General features: G+C 42.1%; 1 protein-coding gene across 1 annotated transcript in view; it reads right to left on the bottom strand.

Moving 5' to 3' along the window:
• The window catches only part of ARID1B (AT rich interactive domain 1B (SWI1-like)), a 302,895-nt gene that overhangs the window by 95,735 nt on the left and 191,518 nt on the right, over positions 1–15,642 (bottom strand). Inside the window, exon 5 of the mRNA XM_009887612.1 lies at positions 7,562–7,805. Within this exon, the coding sequence (XP_009885914.1) occupies positions 7,562–7,805 (244 nt within the window). The remainder of the gene's footprint in view (positions 1–7,561; positions 7,806–15,642) is intronic.

Raw genomic sequence — 15,642 nt, 5'->3', positions numbered from 1 at the left:
AAACCAATTCTGTTCTTCATTAGTCAACGACAACCCACATCACCCTGTTGTGGAAGAAAAATCAAAGGTGCAAGTGTGAATTGAGAATAAGTGATGAAACTGATTACTAAGAAACTTAACGGCTGTAATCAATCAACACATCACAATAATTTGAGTCCACTGTTATCTGGAGATGGGGAACAAACAGAAAAGCTCGCTGTTGGAGTGAGTTGTTCTTTTGTGTTTGCTTTCTAAAAACCCACTTTGCAATTTGACTTCCATATCTACCTACAGAGCGATGCTGTCAAAGGGCCATTCAAATCTTTCAAGCTGCAGTTCAACCGGCATGAATTCTGTCCCTAAGGAAGAGAGAGAATATCTTGCTTTTCATTAATTTTTTAAAAAAATTATTATCTGGAGGTAGTGGAAATGTTCTTTTTTTGAGGCTAAATGGCCCTTTTCTAGCTGGCTGAGAATTAATTCAAGCCATCTTTGCAATTGCTCAGGTTCCTTCTAAGGAGGGACGCGCCACGTAGCCGTCTAGTCAAACCTGACACTAACTATAAAGCATGAAGGCCGCTTTAAATATTGCTAATGGCAGTGATACACGGTCCACAGAAAAACTGAAAACTGCAAGAGCCTATCCCATCACAGAAACCAAACCAACTCCTATGCTTATGCTCTACTTCATCTAGGTATAACAACCATTAGTCAACAACAACAAAAACATACTGATGGAAACATGAGAGACTTTTCCCATTCGCTCATCAATCACTGCTTAGTATTGCAAAGGAGGAGGGAGTGAAAGACAACCTTTTAATTTATGGTAATACACAAATTAATGATCTATTTGGCAACATGAAGAAGGAAAGAGAATATATGTTTGTGTAGCCAAATAATAACTACAGAATACATTAAAAAAAAATGTTCAAAAACAAATGTACACTGTATTAAATTTCTTGACAAAAACATAAGTGGGTTGAACAAAAAAGTTAGAAAGAAATGCTCAGATTCATGATTAAATGTAAACAATAATTGTCCAATGATGGCCTTAAAAGTATACATCTAAAACTAATAACAAACATACCTGTCAAATCTTGGTGGCTGTGGTTAAGTATATTTGAATTTTGTTACGTGAACCAGAGCACATGCATAATTATGCAAAGATTTTAATTGGATTTCAACAGCTGTCATACTCTAGGTGGATTTGTACCAGCACGAGGCTACCAATGACTCACAGAGCTACAAGAAGTGGCGTGCCCTACGCATGCCGCCGCGGCATGCACAGCAGCGGCTGCCCCACCATGCTGCCTGTTCGGCAATTGCCGGGATGGCAAAAACAGGCCTGGCAGCAATCAACAAAGAGGACAAACCAGGTATGGGGCAGAGCACAGCTACGGGGATGTGGGCGCTACTGATCTGGTCTTCTAGGGGAAGTGCTGTAGGTGACCCTGCTCTGGCAGGGGGGTTGGACTAGATGATCTCCAAAGGTCCCTTCCAACCCTAACCATTCTGTGAATTCTGTGAATTCTGTGAATTCTGTTTAACGCGAAGCATTCGTAGGGTGCTGGATGACCCTCAGTGCCAAGCTCCCCGGACCCTGCAGGATGTTCAGTCCATGGGGCACAAATGTTCATCACTGGTTTACATCGCAATTAAACACTGAAACTGTGTGACCATGAAATCCCAACATTGATAAAACCAGATGCTACGCAACTGAAAACACTTCAAACTAAACACCAAAAACCACCCCTAAAAATAACCAACCAGGCCATGCTAGTTTTGGTGATTTATTGTTTTTCTATCTGACGCTTAACTTAGAGCTGATGAAAAACAGCAGGTTGATGGTGCTGGAATGTGAAACCCTCTGTCATCAGGAAAACCTAACAGGAGGAACTCGAACAGCATGTCTCTGTCTCATTTCATCTCCTGCACCTGTTCTGGGAAGACCACCTCTGCAGAGAAGGACAAGTCCCTGATCTCTCTGGCCAGACTACAAGTAATGATAGCAGTTTTGACAGTGCCTTTTGTAGCACGGGCTCTCCTTGAGAAACTAGATTGAGACTATTTAGTTATTTCAGGAAGCCTTGAGACAAGAGATTATTCATCAGTTGTGACCTGGGCTGAATTCTAACAGGTATCACAGGTTAGATGCTCCATATGCTAGAAGCAATGCCTCAAGCTAGAGCGTATTACAATTTGCTTATTTTTCCTCTTATCAGAAGACAGAAAAACCCTAAATGTTGTTCAAACCCTTCAAAAGAAAGGTTTCTGAACTACTGCTATGTGAAACATTCATATATTTCATCTGTAAGCATTCTAGATTTGCAAAACTGCTGAATAGATGTTTTGTGCACTAGCAGTGATTAAGAACATAGCTACGTCAATGGCATTTTGTGTTTTGTTTTTTTCTGGTCCGGATGCCAATGAACAGCATGCATCTTCCTTGCAACAAGCTGTTGCAAGATTTTTGCCTCCGGAGAAGCCAAGGGGGAAATATTGATAGATGTGTTAAAATAATCTTTCTAGACAGGGGGATCATATCCATTTTGCAAGGATATAATCCTTCTTGTTTTGCAATTATTTTAGGGTATCTGTAAAACTTCAACAAAAAATATAGCATTACAAATTCATTTTCATATGGTAGTCTTCTCTCCCTCAAATAATGTTTGAAAAGAGTCCATGCTGTACAACATATCAGTAGTGGTGGTCAATGGAGTAAGCACGTAGAATAGCTCAATCCCAAGCAAAAGATTTCTCCAAATTCTTGTTTAAAGTAAAATCTGTCTGATTGGCTTGTCGTACTGCAGCCACTTCTGGAAACAGTTAAACTCTTAGGCTTCTCCTTTTATAAGACATGAAAGAAAGCACCACTCCTATTCAGATTTTTGCATTAAAATGTCATTTTGGACTATGATAGACTATTGCTATTTTTCTCCTTCTCTCAGCATTTTAGTCACTCTAGTCTATCCACACATTGACTAACATGCACACCAAGGCAAGATTTCCTGTTACAGCTCTCTCTGGGCATCCCATTCCCCTCTTGCTCCTTTTTTGCCTGGAGCGCTAGCTGTAATCCTGTAGTTCTGATGGGTCCTGGATTTCAAGCTAGCTAGCTGATCAATACAGCAGGGGAAGATCTCCAAGTTTGCAGAGAGTAGGGTTGATCACTGAATGAAACACATCCATTGACTCGTTATTAAAATTAAATTATTTAAAAATCTGGGGTCTTTTTAATCAGAGGAGGGTGCTGACCAGTGGTTAGCATAAATTAAAATGACTGGCAATAACATTCCTAAGTGAGAGTATCCACACATGGATTTCTTCCTGAAAATTGTAACTCCAGTTATATCCAAGCTTCTTGGTGAAAGAAGACATCAATACAATTGTAATAAAAGCAACAACGCAGTTGATGCTTACCAGAGTGAAAATAAGCTTGTTTGTTCAGAGTAAATGTAACATGTACTAAAAGCTCAAGTCAAAATACTGTGAAAAAAATACTTTTACAGATTTCTGAAGACAGCATTTGCCATTCATTATTAGTATAGCGTACCCTTCTCTTCTATACAGATAAAAATGGCTGCACAGGTTTAAAAACAATAGAATCTATTAACTTGTACAACTTCTGCTTGTCCATCATGGGTTAAGGGATTCCTGGCCTATCAGCAATCTTCCACAGAACTCTTAGTATTAAAAATGTTTGCTGCTTACACCGCAAGGGAGAAATAGCTGACAAAAGCCTTTGGCCAGTGAGATCAAAATTGGGGATGCGGGGGGGAGAAAGGGGATTTTAGCTTATTTACATTTTTGCTTTGTTAGTAAACTGGAATGGTTGGAGCAGGAGGGAAAGGGGAAAAAAAAAGAGAGAAAAGTGAAATTAACAGCCACTAAATCTTCTGGCAACAGCAGTGCATTTTGATGATGTGCTGTGTCAGCTTCCCACTAATGGTTTAGGGTTGAATCAGGCACAGTTCAAGACCCAAAGCAGTGCAGGGCATCACATCTCATTCTTTGGAAGAACACGTACCCTAATTATGAACACAGCTACAAAATAAAGAGATAAGGATTTCTGGCAAAGCAGAATAATGATCTACTTGATAGGAAATCAGAATGCGATTTTGAATCCCTAAAAATCACGAAAGAGGAGGGTTTCAGTCCTGTAATGAATATATGTCTGAACGAGAAGTGTTTCCACTTTGAGAGAAAACTATGTTTCTGAACAAACCCCATCAAAGTTGCTTTTTCTGCTCTTAGGGGTTAATCTCCCTGGTCTATTCTGGTAATGCGAATGGAAACAAAGGCTGTATATGTGTGTGCCACTTACCACACAAAATATCCGTCCAGTATTTCAAGAGAGCACAGGAAGGAAATGCCCACTGAGCTAGGGACGTGCCAATGTCAGTGCTGCCTGTGCCAGTCCATTCCCGTGAAATTCGCGGCGTGCGGCAGAAAGCAACGCGGGGCAGCAGGCTTGCTGTGGGGTGGGGAGACAGCTTAAACAGGCAGTGGAAGAGAATCAGCCATTTGGGAGGTTTAACAGGGGGCCGTTTGTTTGTCCGCCCTTTTGATGTTAAATTAGTCTTCAATTTTGTTGCAAGGAAGGAGGCATTGGGAAAAGGATGCTTCTCTTCCAGTAAACCCTGGGAAAGCAACACCTTTATTTTGACGGCCTTCCCACCACGAACCCCCTGCAACATTTTGGCTTTCCCTAGCCATAGCTATCAGCAACACAACAGCTGCTCATTTTACAATGACTTGCTGGAGAGAGAATGATTGAAAGAGCCAATCTATGTCACACGGAGAAGCTGTGGCACAACATCGCAGGAGGTAATAGGAGAGGAATGAGGTCAGAACAAACAAGGGTAGGGTGAGAACGGAGAGGAAAATAGCAGCGAACAAAATTATTAAAGGCGAGACGCTGTACTACACAATTGATGTTTAAAAACGGCCACAACCTGAATGCTGCTAACAACCACAGAAATGCAAACAAGCTCTGCTACTTTTTCATAGGGTCTCGTTAATATGGCTGATGAAAAAAAGCTTGCTCGTGTCATTTTCTAGCTTGAGAAACGCAGTGGTGGTGGCAGCAGCAGCAATGCTACCACAGCTGCCCGGCTCCCCTCCGGAGACCGTTGCATTAGCTCACGCCTGGGAGTTCACCTTTAGCAGAAGAGCTGTAGAGACCAGGGGCTCGCCCATGCCGGGGAAACAGCGGCGGGTGATTTTGATTTAGCGCCATTCATAAAAATCCTTCCTGAGGAGGAGTTGCTTTTGTGTTACCGCAGCAGACCAGAAAACCACCATGCAAAATGGTGGCACAGTTTGTACGAGGAGGCAATACTTTTCATTAGACCAGTCACAAAAATGAGCTTTTGGGCTCAGCTGAAGTGATGAAGTGACTCTGACCCTGACCTTTGGGCCCACACCCCTTCTATTTTTACCCCACAGGGATCAGTTGGTTTCGTAAAAGTTATTACTTTCCCCTGCACACTGTATTGTTCCCATCCTTATCTACCATGGCTACAATAAAGCTATTTTCAACGTCACAACATTCTTTCCCTGTTCAGCAATGAGGCTACTAAAATGCCAATCCATTTACTTGCCTGAATCTGACTGTGGGAAAAAGTTACCTCTCCAGCTAAGTGGAATATCTGGCTTTGTTCAACAACAGGGACAGGCTTCTGTGCCACGTACTGGGAAATACGCTGCAAATACTCTGATCCTGCTACTGCCCCCACTATTCCTGCCCCACCTGAGCACATGCTGCCGGTCGGAGTGGCCGGAGAGGGAAGAAATGACTGCAGGGTGCACACGCAGCATCAGGGCTCAGCACGCTCAAGCCACGTTTAGTGCACAACATTCCTGCGGGCACTGAGCTTACTCCCCTTTGCTTATCTAGTTTAATCCCTGTATGCAAACAGGTACCTACATTTCACACAGATACCTTTGTATTGAATACCGAAACACACGCTGCTCACTGAATTTTAACCCACATTTAGTGTACAGCACATCTAATGAAAAAGGATCACAGAATCACAGAATGGTCAGGGTTGGAAGAGACCTCTGGAGATCACCTAGTCCAACCCCCCTGCCAGAGCAGGGTCACCTACAGCAGGTTGCACAGGATGGCGTCCAGGCGGGTTTTGAATGTCTCCAGAGTGGGAGACTCCACAACCTCTCTGGGCAGCCTGTTCCAGTGCTCTGCCACCCTCAAAGTAAAGAAGTTCCTCCTCATGTTTAGATGGAACATCCTATGTTCAAGTCTGCGCCCATTACCTCTTGTCCTATCACTGGGCACCACTGAAAAAAGACTGTTCCCATCCCCCTGGCACCCTCCCTTTAAGTATTTGTAAGCATTAATAAGATCCCCCCTCAATCTTCTTTTCTCTAGACTAAAGAGACCCAAGTCCCTCAGTCTTTCCTCATATGAGAGATGTTGTAATCCCCTAATCATCTTTGTAGCCCTTTGCTGGACCCTCTCCAGCAGATTCCTGTCCTTCTTGAACTGGGGAGCCCAGAACTGGACGCAGTACTCCAGATGGGGCCTCACCAGGGCAGAGTAGAGGGGGAGGATGACCTCCCTCAACCTACTGGCCACACTTTTCTTGATGCACCCCAGGATGCCATTCGCCTTCTTGGCCACCAGGGCACATTGCTGGCTCATGGCCAACCTGTTGTCCACCAGGACTCCCAGCATTTTGTTTCTTTTAACTGAGCTCCATGTTGAGTTTTTTGTGGTTTTGTCAGCAACTGGTGTTATCCCTGAGGTAATGTCAGCACTCTCCTACTCTTAGGAATTCCCCTAGTATTCCAAATGTCAGAAAACAATCAAAAACTTGAGCATCAGAAAGAGAATAAACTCATCTGAAATACCAAATATGCACTGCTGCCTGACCATCTACAAGCAATGTGCCAGATGGGTGGGGACAAGGTAAGAACTGGAATTAATGCACGCCTTTTTTTCTTCTGGGTATCTTAACATTTCCACAAATTTCTGAATGTACATGAACCTCTATGTGTCATACTCAGTGGGGCCCAAGAGAGAAAGTGGCAAGCATGCCCCTGGCATTTCAATTATTACTGGTAGGGCTGGATTCCTAGTAACTTGTTGACCTTTGCAATATTCTGTACTCATGTCCAAAACTACATTATCACAATACAGGGTTGGAAAATCTCTGCTTCATCCTATGGGTCTGAAACCCCCATACAAGTCCAAGAGCCAAAACCAACAAAAATACACAGTAAAAACAAAAAAGGGACCCTGTAAATAACAGAAAGAAATATATGACATACAGATGACACGCAAACCAAATACAAAAATTACAACCAAGTATTTGCATAGGTCAATGACATAAAGACATTTATCAAACAAGTATGTGGAGTCAAGTTCAGAATTTTGAGCACTCCAAGGGCTTGGCAGTTGGAGTTTAGATGGAATTTAGCCCTAAGTATGCATTTTTTTCAGAAAAAGGCCCTGAAAATGCAGGATTCTCAGAAAATAAATGAATTTGGAATACAGGAGTATTTGTTTATTTAGTAAACCTGTCTATCAGTTTAATTTTGTTTGTTGGAACAAACTTACCTGGAATACTTGCTGGAGAAATGGGACCAGATCTCGACTGGTTGCTTCCAACGGGAGAGCCTACAGGGGAAGGCGATGGGCCCCCAGGGATGCCAGAGAGATGTGGAGAAGCATGAGGGGAGAACGGAGACTGTGCAGGGTTGCTCTGCTCCCCTTGGCTGCTCGTAGAGCCTGACGCACTAACAGCTGAGCTCAGGGTTGCTTCAGTTCCAGTCGGCAAGTCGTCAATAGATCCAGATAAATCCTGAGGAAAAAGGAAAAAAGAACATAAGTATTCATATGAACTAATACTCAGGCCACAGAGACTCGAGAGCTGGCATGGCGATGAGGTCCATTTGTTTACTTATTGCAGCAGATAACTGAGAGGTTGTCTTTAACGTTGGTTCATGTAGTTAAATGATGGCAGAAAACGAGGATAGTATGTACAATTCTCTGCTTAATCTCTAATTCTTTTGAGAAAAAGAACAAGCGAGGGCAGCAAATGAATTGGAACCAGATTCACTCAACATTGAATTTAACTTTTTCCATCTGGATTAAGCTTTCAAAATTAATCCCACAAATTCTGCCTGAGCATACTAAAACTAATGAAAATGATACATCAGTTTCACTTTCATGCAGTATTTCATTTTGGAGTTTGCTACCATTACAATCACAGCTTATACACTTCACTCTTTAAACCATCACCAAAACGAGAGAAGAAGGGTCTAAAATACGCAGCCCTTCTAACACTCACATGCAGCTCCTTCACCTTGCGGAAGAGACACAAGAAGAGGTCCTGCCCTCAGCAGCAGCACAGGACCCACTGGCCACCTAGGAGCAAGGAAGGATGCTTCTCTATTTCATAGAATCATAGAATGGTTTACATTGGCAAGGACCTTAAAGATCATCTAGAGTTCCAACCCCCCTGCCACGGGCTTGGACATCTCCCACTAGACCAGGTGGTGTTTCCATCAAATACTAGTGTACCACTCACAGCTTCTCTTCAATTGCATTCAAATACACTGCTAAACAGTTGCTCCAGTTCGTCCGTAACTGCTGCATTTTCAACGAGGAATTTCATCCACAGGTCACAGCACACCTGAATTCTAACTACAAATTCCTGGGCATATTCACTAAAGCTGTAACATGGGAGTAATACTGGTCTTTGGATCTGTGGCAGTAATTTGTTTTTTTATATCATTGTAAAATCAGATATGAAAAACCAAGAATGCTGTGACAAAGCAAGTGTATGCTCCTTAACTGTCAGGAAAAATGTTAATTCCTAAGCATCACAGAAAAATCTCATACAAACTGAAAAGCACGAAGATAGCTGTGCTTCCCTGACTACTGGCAAGGCACAAGTTAAGGAGCACGTTACTATTTCTATTAGCAAATTAAGGTGCAAACAAGAGGCAGAGAGCTACCTCACATATAAAACTGAGGCTTCCAGTAACTGAGATGACAGTGTGTAACTCTGCCTGATACTGACTTCACTTGTCCGGCTCATGCAAGTGGTTGCACCATAGACAACAGGACCCATTGTCTGAGTAGCACAAAAAGAACTGGGCTCTGCCTGAGCAAAGAGCTCAGGATACAAAGCCTTACTGCTGCCTAATTCTCATAACAAAAAATAAAGTTAAGTTTGAGAAGTTACAGAACTTGGATGAAATGCAAAGTGGTGTATTTAGAGTAAGAGTTCTGTCTGATACTGACTACCTCCGTTACAAGGGAGGCTCACAGCCAGCCTTCCCTAACAGACAGATGCCGTCAGTCTTCCAAGGCATAGGAAGAGCAGCATTAACACTTTTAACACCAATAATATTCATTAGAAGGCACCTAGAATGCTACACGTTATTCCTCCTTGTGCATAAAGGTAGTAAATACAACCCACCCGACTTAGCTCTCTGCAGGACACCTTGCAGACCTTATTTCCAATGAATTTCCACAAATACTTCAAGCCCAACTCTCACCACACGTTAATTTTGCTTTTACTGATGAGCACAAAATTGTACGTGTATTTCATTAAGCATATGAAAAGCAGAAATTAAGTTTGAAACCTCAGTCTATGTGCGGACTCTGCATTCATGCAAGACGACTCCCAAATCCCTACAAATGGAAATTTAATTGTGAAATAGGCAATAAACCATTTTAATTGTTTCTTTTTCGAAACTATTAACTGTACAAAATATAAACAAGAAATAGCACCGTTTGATACTGTATAGAGCAATGCTAGAGATTTTTCACAGTAGAATGTATTTGGCAAACAGGTAAGCAATTACTGCTTTTCCATACATAATATGTTTTTCTTCTAAATGGAATCAAATCGCTGCTGTCGTGATGTGTAACAAATGCTGCAGGAAGTGCTGATAAAACAAATGCTGCTGAAAAGCATATAATAAACCCCTGAAAACCGAATGTAGCAGAATAGAGTCTATTCTAAAGGAATACAAATTCTGCATAAAAAAACAGATAGACACCCAACTGATGGAAGATATAGAAAACACAGGGTTTTACGTTTAGAATAACAGAGAGTTTAAAAGGGTGTGTGGATTAAAGCTTTCATTTGTTTCAGCAAGCCATGAAGTACCTGAAAAACAAACATGCCAAAATAGCAAAAAGCCATGAAGCAGTTAGCACTGTCCATGATGAAATTATCTATTGTTCAGAGACCAAGGCAAAACCTGACCGCTCCCCACAGCATCTCCCCAGCTTGCCGAGCCTGCACATGGGGAAGAACTTGGGGACAGGAATGAAGTTTGCTTTTCCCATCAGGTCGCATCTGACTTCTCCAGCCTCCTGCGGGGTTGGAGTGACTGACGAGTCCCAGGCATTTCCTCAAGTGCCTGCCTTCCAGGGATTTCCTCACCCACCTGATGCAACTCCTTCACAAAACCGGAAAAGGAAGAGGAAAGCTTGCCTGATGCCGGTCTATTTAAAGATCGAAGCCACACTATCCTCCCCTGCACACGCAGAGGGAGCAGCCGGGTGGGCTCAGCACACCCGCTGAGCCTCGCGCTCCCCACGCGCGCCCGGCATAAGCACTGGGATTTCCTCCCCGGGCTGAGGAACTTCACAATCCACTCATCTGCCGAGGATGCTATGGTAGCATTCATTCATCAGACCCATCACGAAAGCTGATAATGAGGTTGCTCTCAGGATAGCACAAAAGGCTGTTGCCTATCTAGATGCCAGGGCTGTGCTACGCAACCTTTATACCTTGTGTTACAGTGGACTAAAATGAGAAATATCAGCTGTTCCACGCAGGGTGGTTTGCAGATCATTACTTTGTATTTTTTGTTAGCATACACTTTGTGGCCTTACCTAGTCTTCTAAGGTAGAAAGCCTGAGTAGGTGAGCAACTGGGAAACTTCCAGCATACAAAGGCTTTAGAAACACCTCTGTTATCCACAAAAGCTAATTGGGAAATTAAAGAGAAGGAGAAGAAAGACCTTATGTGAAGCACCCGGACAGAAAGAGCAGAAGTCGACTTACTGTTCTCCTATTATCAGTATTTTAATGCTTGCTTTTACCTCGGTTTAACAGAACAGTAATGAAGTCATATGCAATTTCCACATCACAAACATTGAGTTATATATAAAATACTGTACACGTACACGTTATATACGTAAATTACATGGATATACTTGCATTTACTTAGCATATCCATATGTAAAGCTATTAAAAAGCCTACTAATAAGAGAAATTCACAGTGGTTTAGGCATACAGCCTAGTTAACAAAGAAGCTCTGTAACTAATACTCCTCTGGAGGACAATTTAGTCAGCAGGGCACCAACTCTATTCTTCTTTTATAAGTACTATCAGATCTATGATGCCTGTAAAGAACAGAGAGACCTTACTTACTGCATCTCATTCAAACCAAGGCACCTTCAAGCTACACTGCTTCCATTTATCTTGTTGGAAAGTTGGCAGGTTAGGTAATTGCTGGGATTTTTTTAAGGGTCTGAAGTCCCCATACCTTAACGCATGCCTTAAATTTTCCCTCTTTTCAGAAGCTTTTTCTGGAAAGCACTCATCTCTCCCAGTAAAATGTAGCAAGCCTAGAATTACCACAAATCTCTTGTTTCTTGTAGATCCGTTTCTTTTAGTCTTTTTACTCTTGTCTATGGTATTCTTGTGACTATACTTTCAAATGTGGCACCAAATCTAAGAAAAAATGAAGGACAAAATATTTTTTTCCCCATGGCACTAATCCATATTACAGTTTTGTATTCTCTATGTTAGCTTTACATCCTGTATTACTCAAGACATTCCAGCCAGCTTTCAAAGTTCATTTCTAGATAATACCTTGATTGCAAACTGAAATGTCCCTGTGCAGGATTTATCTCTTTTAGCCAAGTGTTTTATCTCCTACTATCTTCACTTCTAGCCTCACCTTCCACCCATGCAAAACCTTTATTCTTGTCCCTCTGACAAGTACGAGAGCTAAAATGAACAGGATCACATTGTGCTTGGGATTATAATGTTATGCTTTCCTGGTGGTATGATCTTATCAGACTGACAGGAGAGCTACTCTAGAAACAGCCCACCAATTTACAATTGCAATGTGGCCAGCAAGGGGTAGAAGGAAGCAAGCTGCTTATACAGAGTCAGGAAACCCGAAGCTACTTACAAAGAGAGCACAAGAAAAAAATAATACAAACACCCATGTATAATATAATAACATTAACTTACTCAAGGAATACACCTAGATCCAATAAACAGCAAAAAAAAGACTACTGTAACTCGGTAATACCACCACAATGTTACACACAGAGTGTGACAGGATTAGAGCATTCACCACACAGCAAAAATTTATACTGCAAACATGTTATGCAGTTGCTGGTTTTGCTCAAGAGCATCTCAGCAGACATAAACCAAGATTTTACTAAGGGGATCTCTTGCTAAATGCCTACAGGTGAAAAATGATGAGCACCTTTCTCTGAAATCAGTAAAAAGGGAAAGTGTGGAGCACCTTGCTAACTAAGTTCACTGACAGGTTACTGTAGTTTGGGGGTCTCTTGCAGGGATTGTACGGAGCATATACAACCTGGGATTTATTTAAACTTCCCAACTATTGCCCATCAGTTCCTTTATGCTGAGAGAGCACAAGAAAAGCAGAGGTATTCTGTAGATATTACAATTAAAGACACACAACCTCCCGGTCTCCAAAAAGCTGAAAACCCCAGACTCTACCCCTACCATCCGTTTTGCTAGCGTGAATCCCAGTGCTACGCGTAGGGACCTGCAGCAACCGACTGGCTGCAGGATCAAAGCCCTGCTGACTCCATTCAGGCTTTCTTGCAGTATTAGGATGGAGGATGGTGCTGCTCAAAAGACAGGATCCTGCATGCAATATCCATCTCCTTAACGTGAATCACTGCTTTAGAAGTAAAATTATATATACAGGCAAACATATTTTACATGTAAGTATGTAAATATATATTCAAGCAGACATACACTCTGCTATTGTTTTGGAGCCATGGGGGATTATGAACAATATGCTCTGTAATTGAGATTAACTTTGAACAAATGATTTGGCTGACAAACACACATACGCACACAAAGGGAAAACCCACAATAGCTCTGTTTAAATTTCAAGATATTTGTAAGACCTCTTTTCATCACAAAGCAGCCTATAATAGCACGTTTCAAGAAGTCTTCCAAAGGCCCTGCTGGTCACATTGTGGAGGCAGCGAGTGAGCTAACAGCCTCCCATCGCCTGTGCAACCGGAAAAACACACAGGCACAGCAACGATGGGAACCACAAGGAAAATCCTTTCATTTTCAAAGACTCTTATCCCCTACACGGGCATCCTCCTTCCACACTAGCTAAGTTGCAACCCTCAACTAAGCACACCAAACATACCTAATACACATCCTTAAAAAATTCTTGTTTGACAGGAGGCAGCAAGGCTGCCATTACATTTTTGCCAAAGCACCTTTGACACCCCTTAGTGAAATGAATTTGGGGACAGAAAACAAGGTTCATTTTGTGAATCTTACTAATTCAAGGTTTGGAGAAGTAAAGCAGACAAGATCACTTCCACTTCAAACACCTCCTTGAGGAAAAAGCTCGATTTTTATCGACAGGCACAACCTGTCTACCTCAGAACACACTATTGTAAGGAGAGGATTTGTTTCATACTAAAAACTTGATTGCAGGACAAACCCAAACGGACAATAGTTGGGTAGAGGTCCTTTTTAGTTAGTCATGGTACTTATCAGTCTTACTTTATTCCACTTACTAGATGTTCTAGTGTTTTTAACCAAATTTTTAACTTTAACCTCTAAGTGATAAACTATTCATACAATACTCTAGCTGAAGGAAATTCTAAGTATATGACAAAAACACTAGCTTCTTGCACTATATTTAGTGACAAGGCACCACTTGCTGGGGAAACACATTCCCTTCATTCTGCAGCCATCACATGCTTCCCAAAATAACTCAGCTACTGAACTGTGTTGCAAGGACTTCGATCAGTATCAAATACTTTCTCTGAGAAGTTACACAGGGAAGTCCCCGATGATGCAAAAGCTTTTCCCCAGAAGCCCTATACCCACTCAAGCAACCGAGAAAAAGCGTAAGCAAACAACGCAGTGCCAGTGCTCTGCCTGCCATCTTTTCAACCCACAGGAACCTGGAATTACATCAGTCTTCAAGAAATTATCTACAAAAAGCCAACCTGGAAAAACAGATTCAAGTCACAGCTTACTACCTAATCGCTAAGCAAATGACTATTTTGGACAGTTCTTGCTGGTAATTTGGATATGAAATTCATTCCAAGTCTTAAAAAATCCCCCTGATTAAAAGTGCACAGAAAACACTGTTTCTAAGAAAAGTGTTAGTCCTAATAAATAAATACTTCCCAAGAGTGGGGAAAAAGCAAAGAAATGTTTGCTTTTTTGTTTTTTTCAGCAGGTTCACTACAGCTGATATGAATTTTGCTGCTGACTTTAACTGACTTGGGTTTTTCTCCAAACACTCAGTTAATGGGAATGTTTCATCCACCAAATGTAATGGATCTTAAGTGGACTTGCTGCAAAGTCAGAACCAAACAAATAGTCATACCTCCCCCCTCCTCCCCCGCTTCTGCTTCTTTTTGTTAACTCCTGGTCTTGCAATATGAACACCAAAGTGTACATGATGAGTTGGTGCAGAGTGTCACTGGCTCAGACCTCGGATTAAGGACCTGAGCTGTTAGGACCAGGCAGGCTGCGCAGGAGAGGCTGTGTCTGAAGGCACACCTCCTCGCACACGTGCCCGCAGGCTTGCACCTTCATCAACAGTGAACACCACCGTGACAGCACAACCTCCGAGGGTCATGAGATGCAACCGGCCTTCCGGGCTGCCCAGGCAGGGCTGCCATCCTAACAAGGAATATGATTTTGTTCCGCTGAATGTGGCATCTCACTGTAGCATTCGATTCCGAGTTCATTTAAAGAAAGACTAATTTCTTACTACATTTGTTTAACAAGCAAAGGATCTGTGTTTGTACGACAACCTTAACTAAAAATAAAAATTGTTGACCTGTGGATACAGGTGTCCAAGAACAGAACATGATATGCCCGTACCTGTCAGACACAGGACTGAGAAGAGTTGCTATGATGGATATAGTCACACTTCTGTGCCTACAGTGATCCACGATGGGATCTTATTTGCTTGTCCAGACAAGAGCTTTACAGCAAAAACAACTTAGGGCAATTAGAAATTCAAAAGTGACACCGTAGCTTCGAGGCACCAGACGGAAGCCCAGACAACCACACACCTCCCTGCCTGTGCTGAGTGCCACTCATTATGGGGTCTGCAGCTCCCTGACAGTCAATGGGAAGGAGGCTCCTGAGGTCTCCAGTTGCATCAAGAAATCTCCTAATGGCATAAAAAAAAGTCGCTAGTTTACAAACATCAACTCCCTTGTATGAAACAATAAATACTAATGACCCATGTGCTATCAAAGCAAATTGACAAAGTCTAACAAGGACTGTAAACAGGTAAGACACACAGCTTGTCTGACAACAATACTTTTTTATATCGAAAATAAACAGTAAATCTCCAGAACAGAAAAACAATAACACAGCATCTCTCAAGATATGAACTTCACTGT

This window comes from Charadrius vociferus, unplaced genomic scaffold (genome assembly GCF_000708025.1).
Source record: "Charadrius vociferus isolate BGI_N301 unplaced genomic scaffold, ASM70802v2 scaffold176, whole genome shotgun sequence".
NCBI lineage: Eukaryota > Metazoa > Chordata > Aves > Charadriiformes > Charadriidae > Charadrius > Charadrius vociferus.
This window is presented reverse-complemented; position numbering and strand designations above follow the sequence as displayed.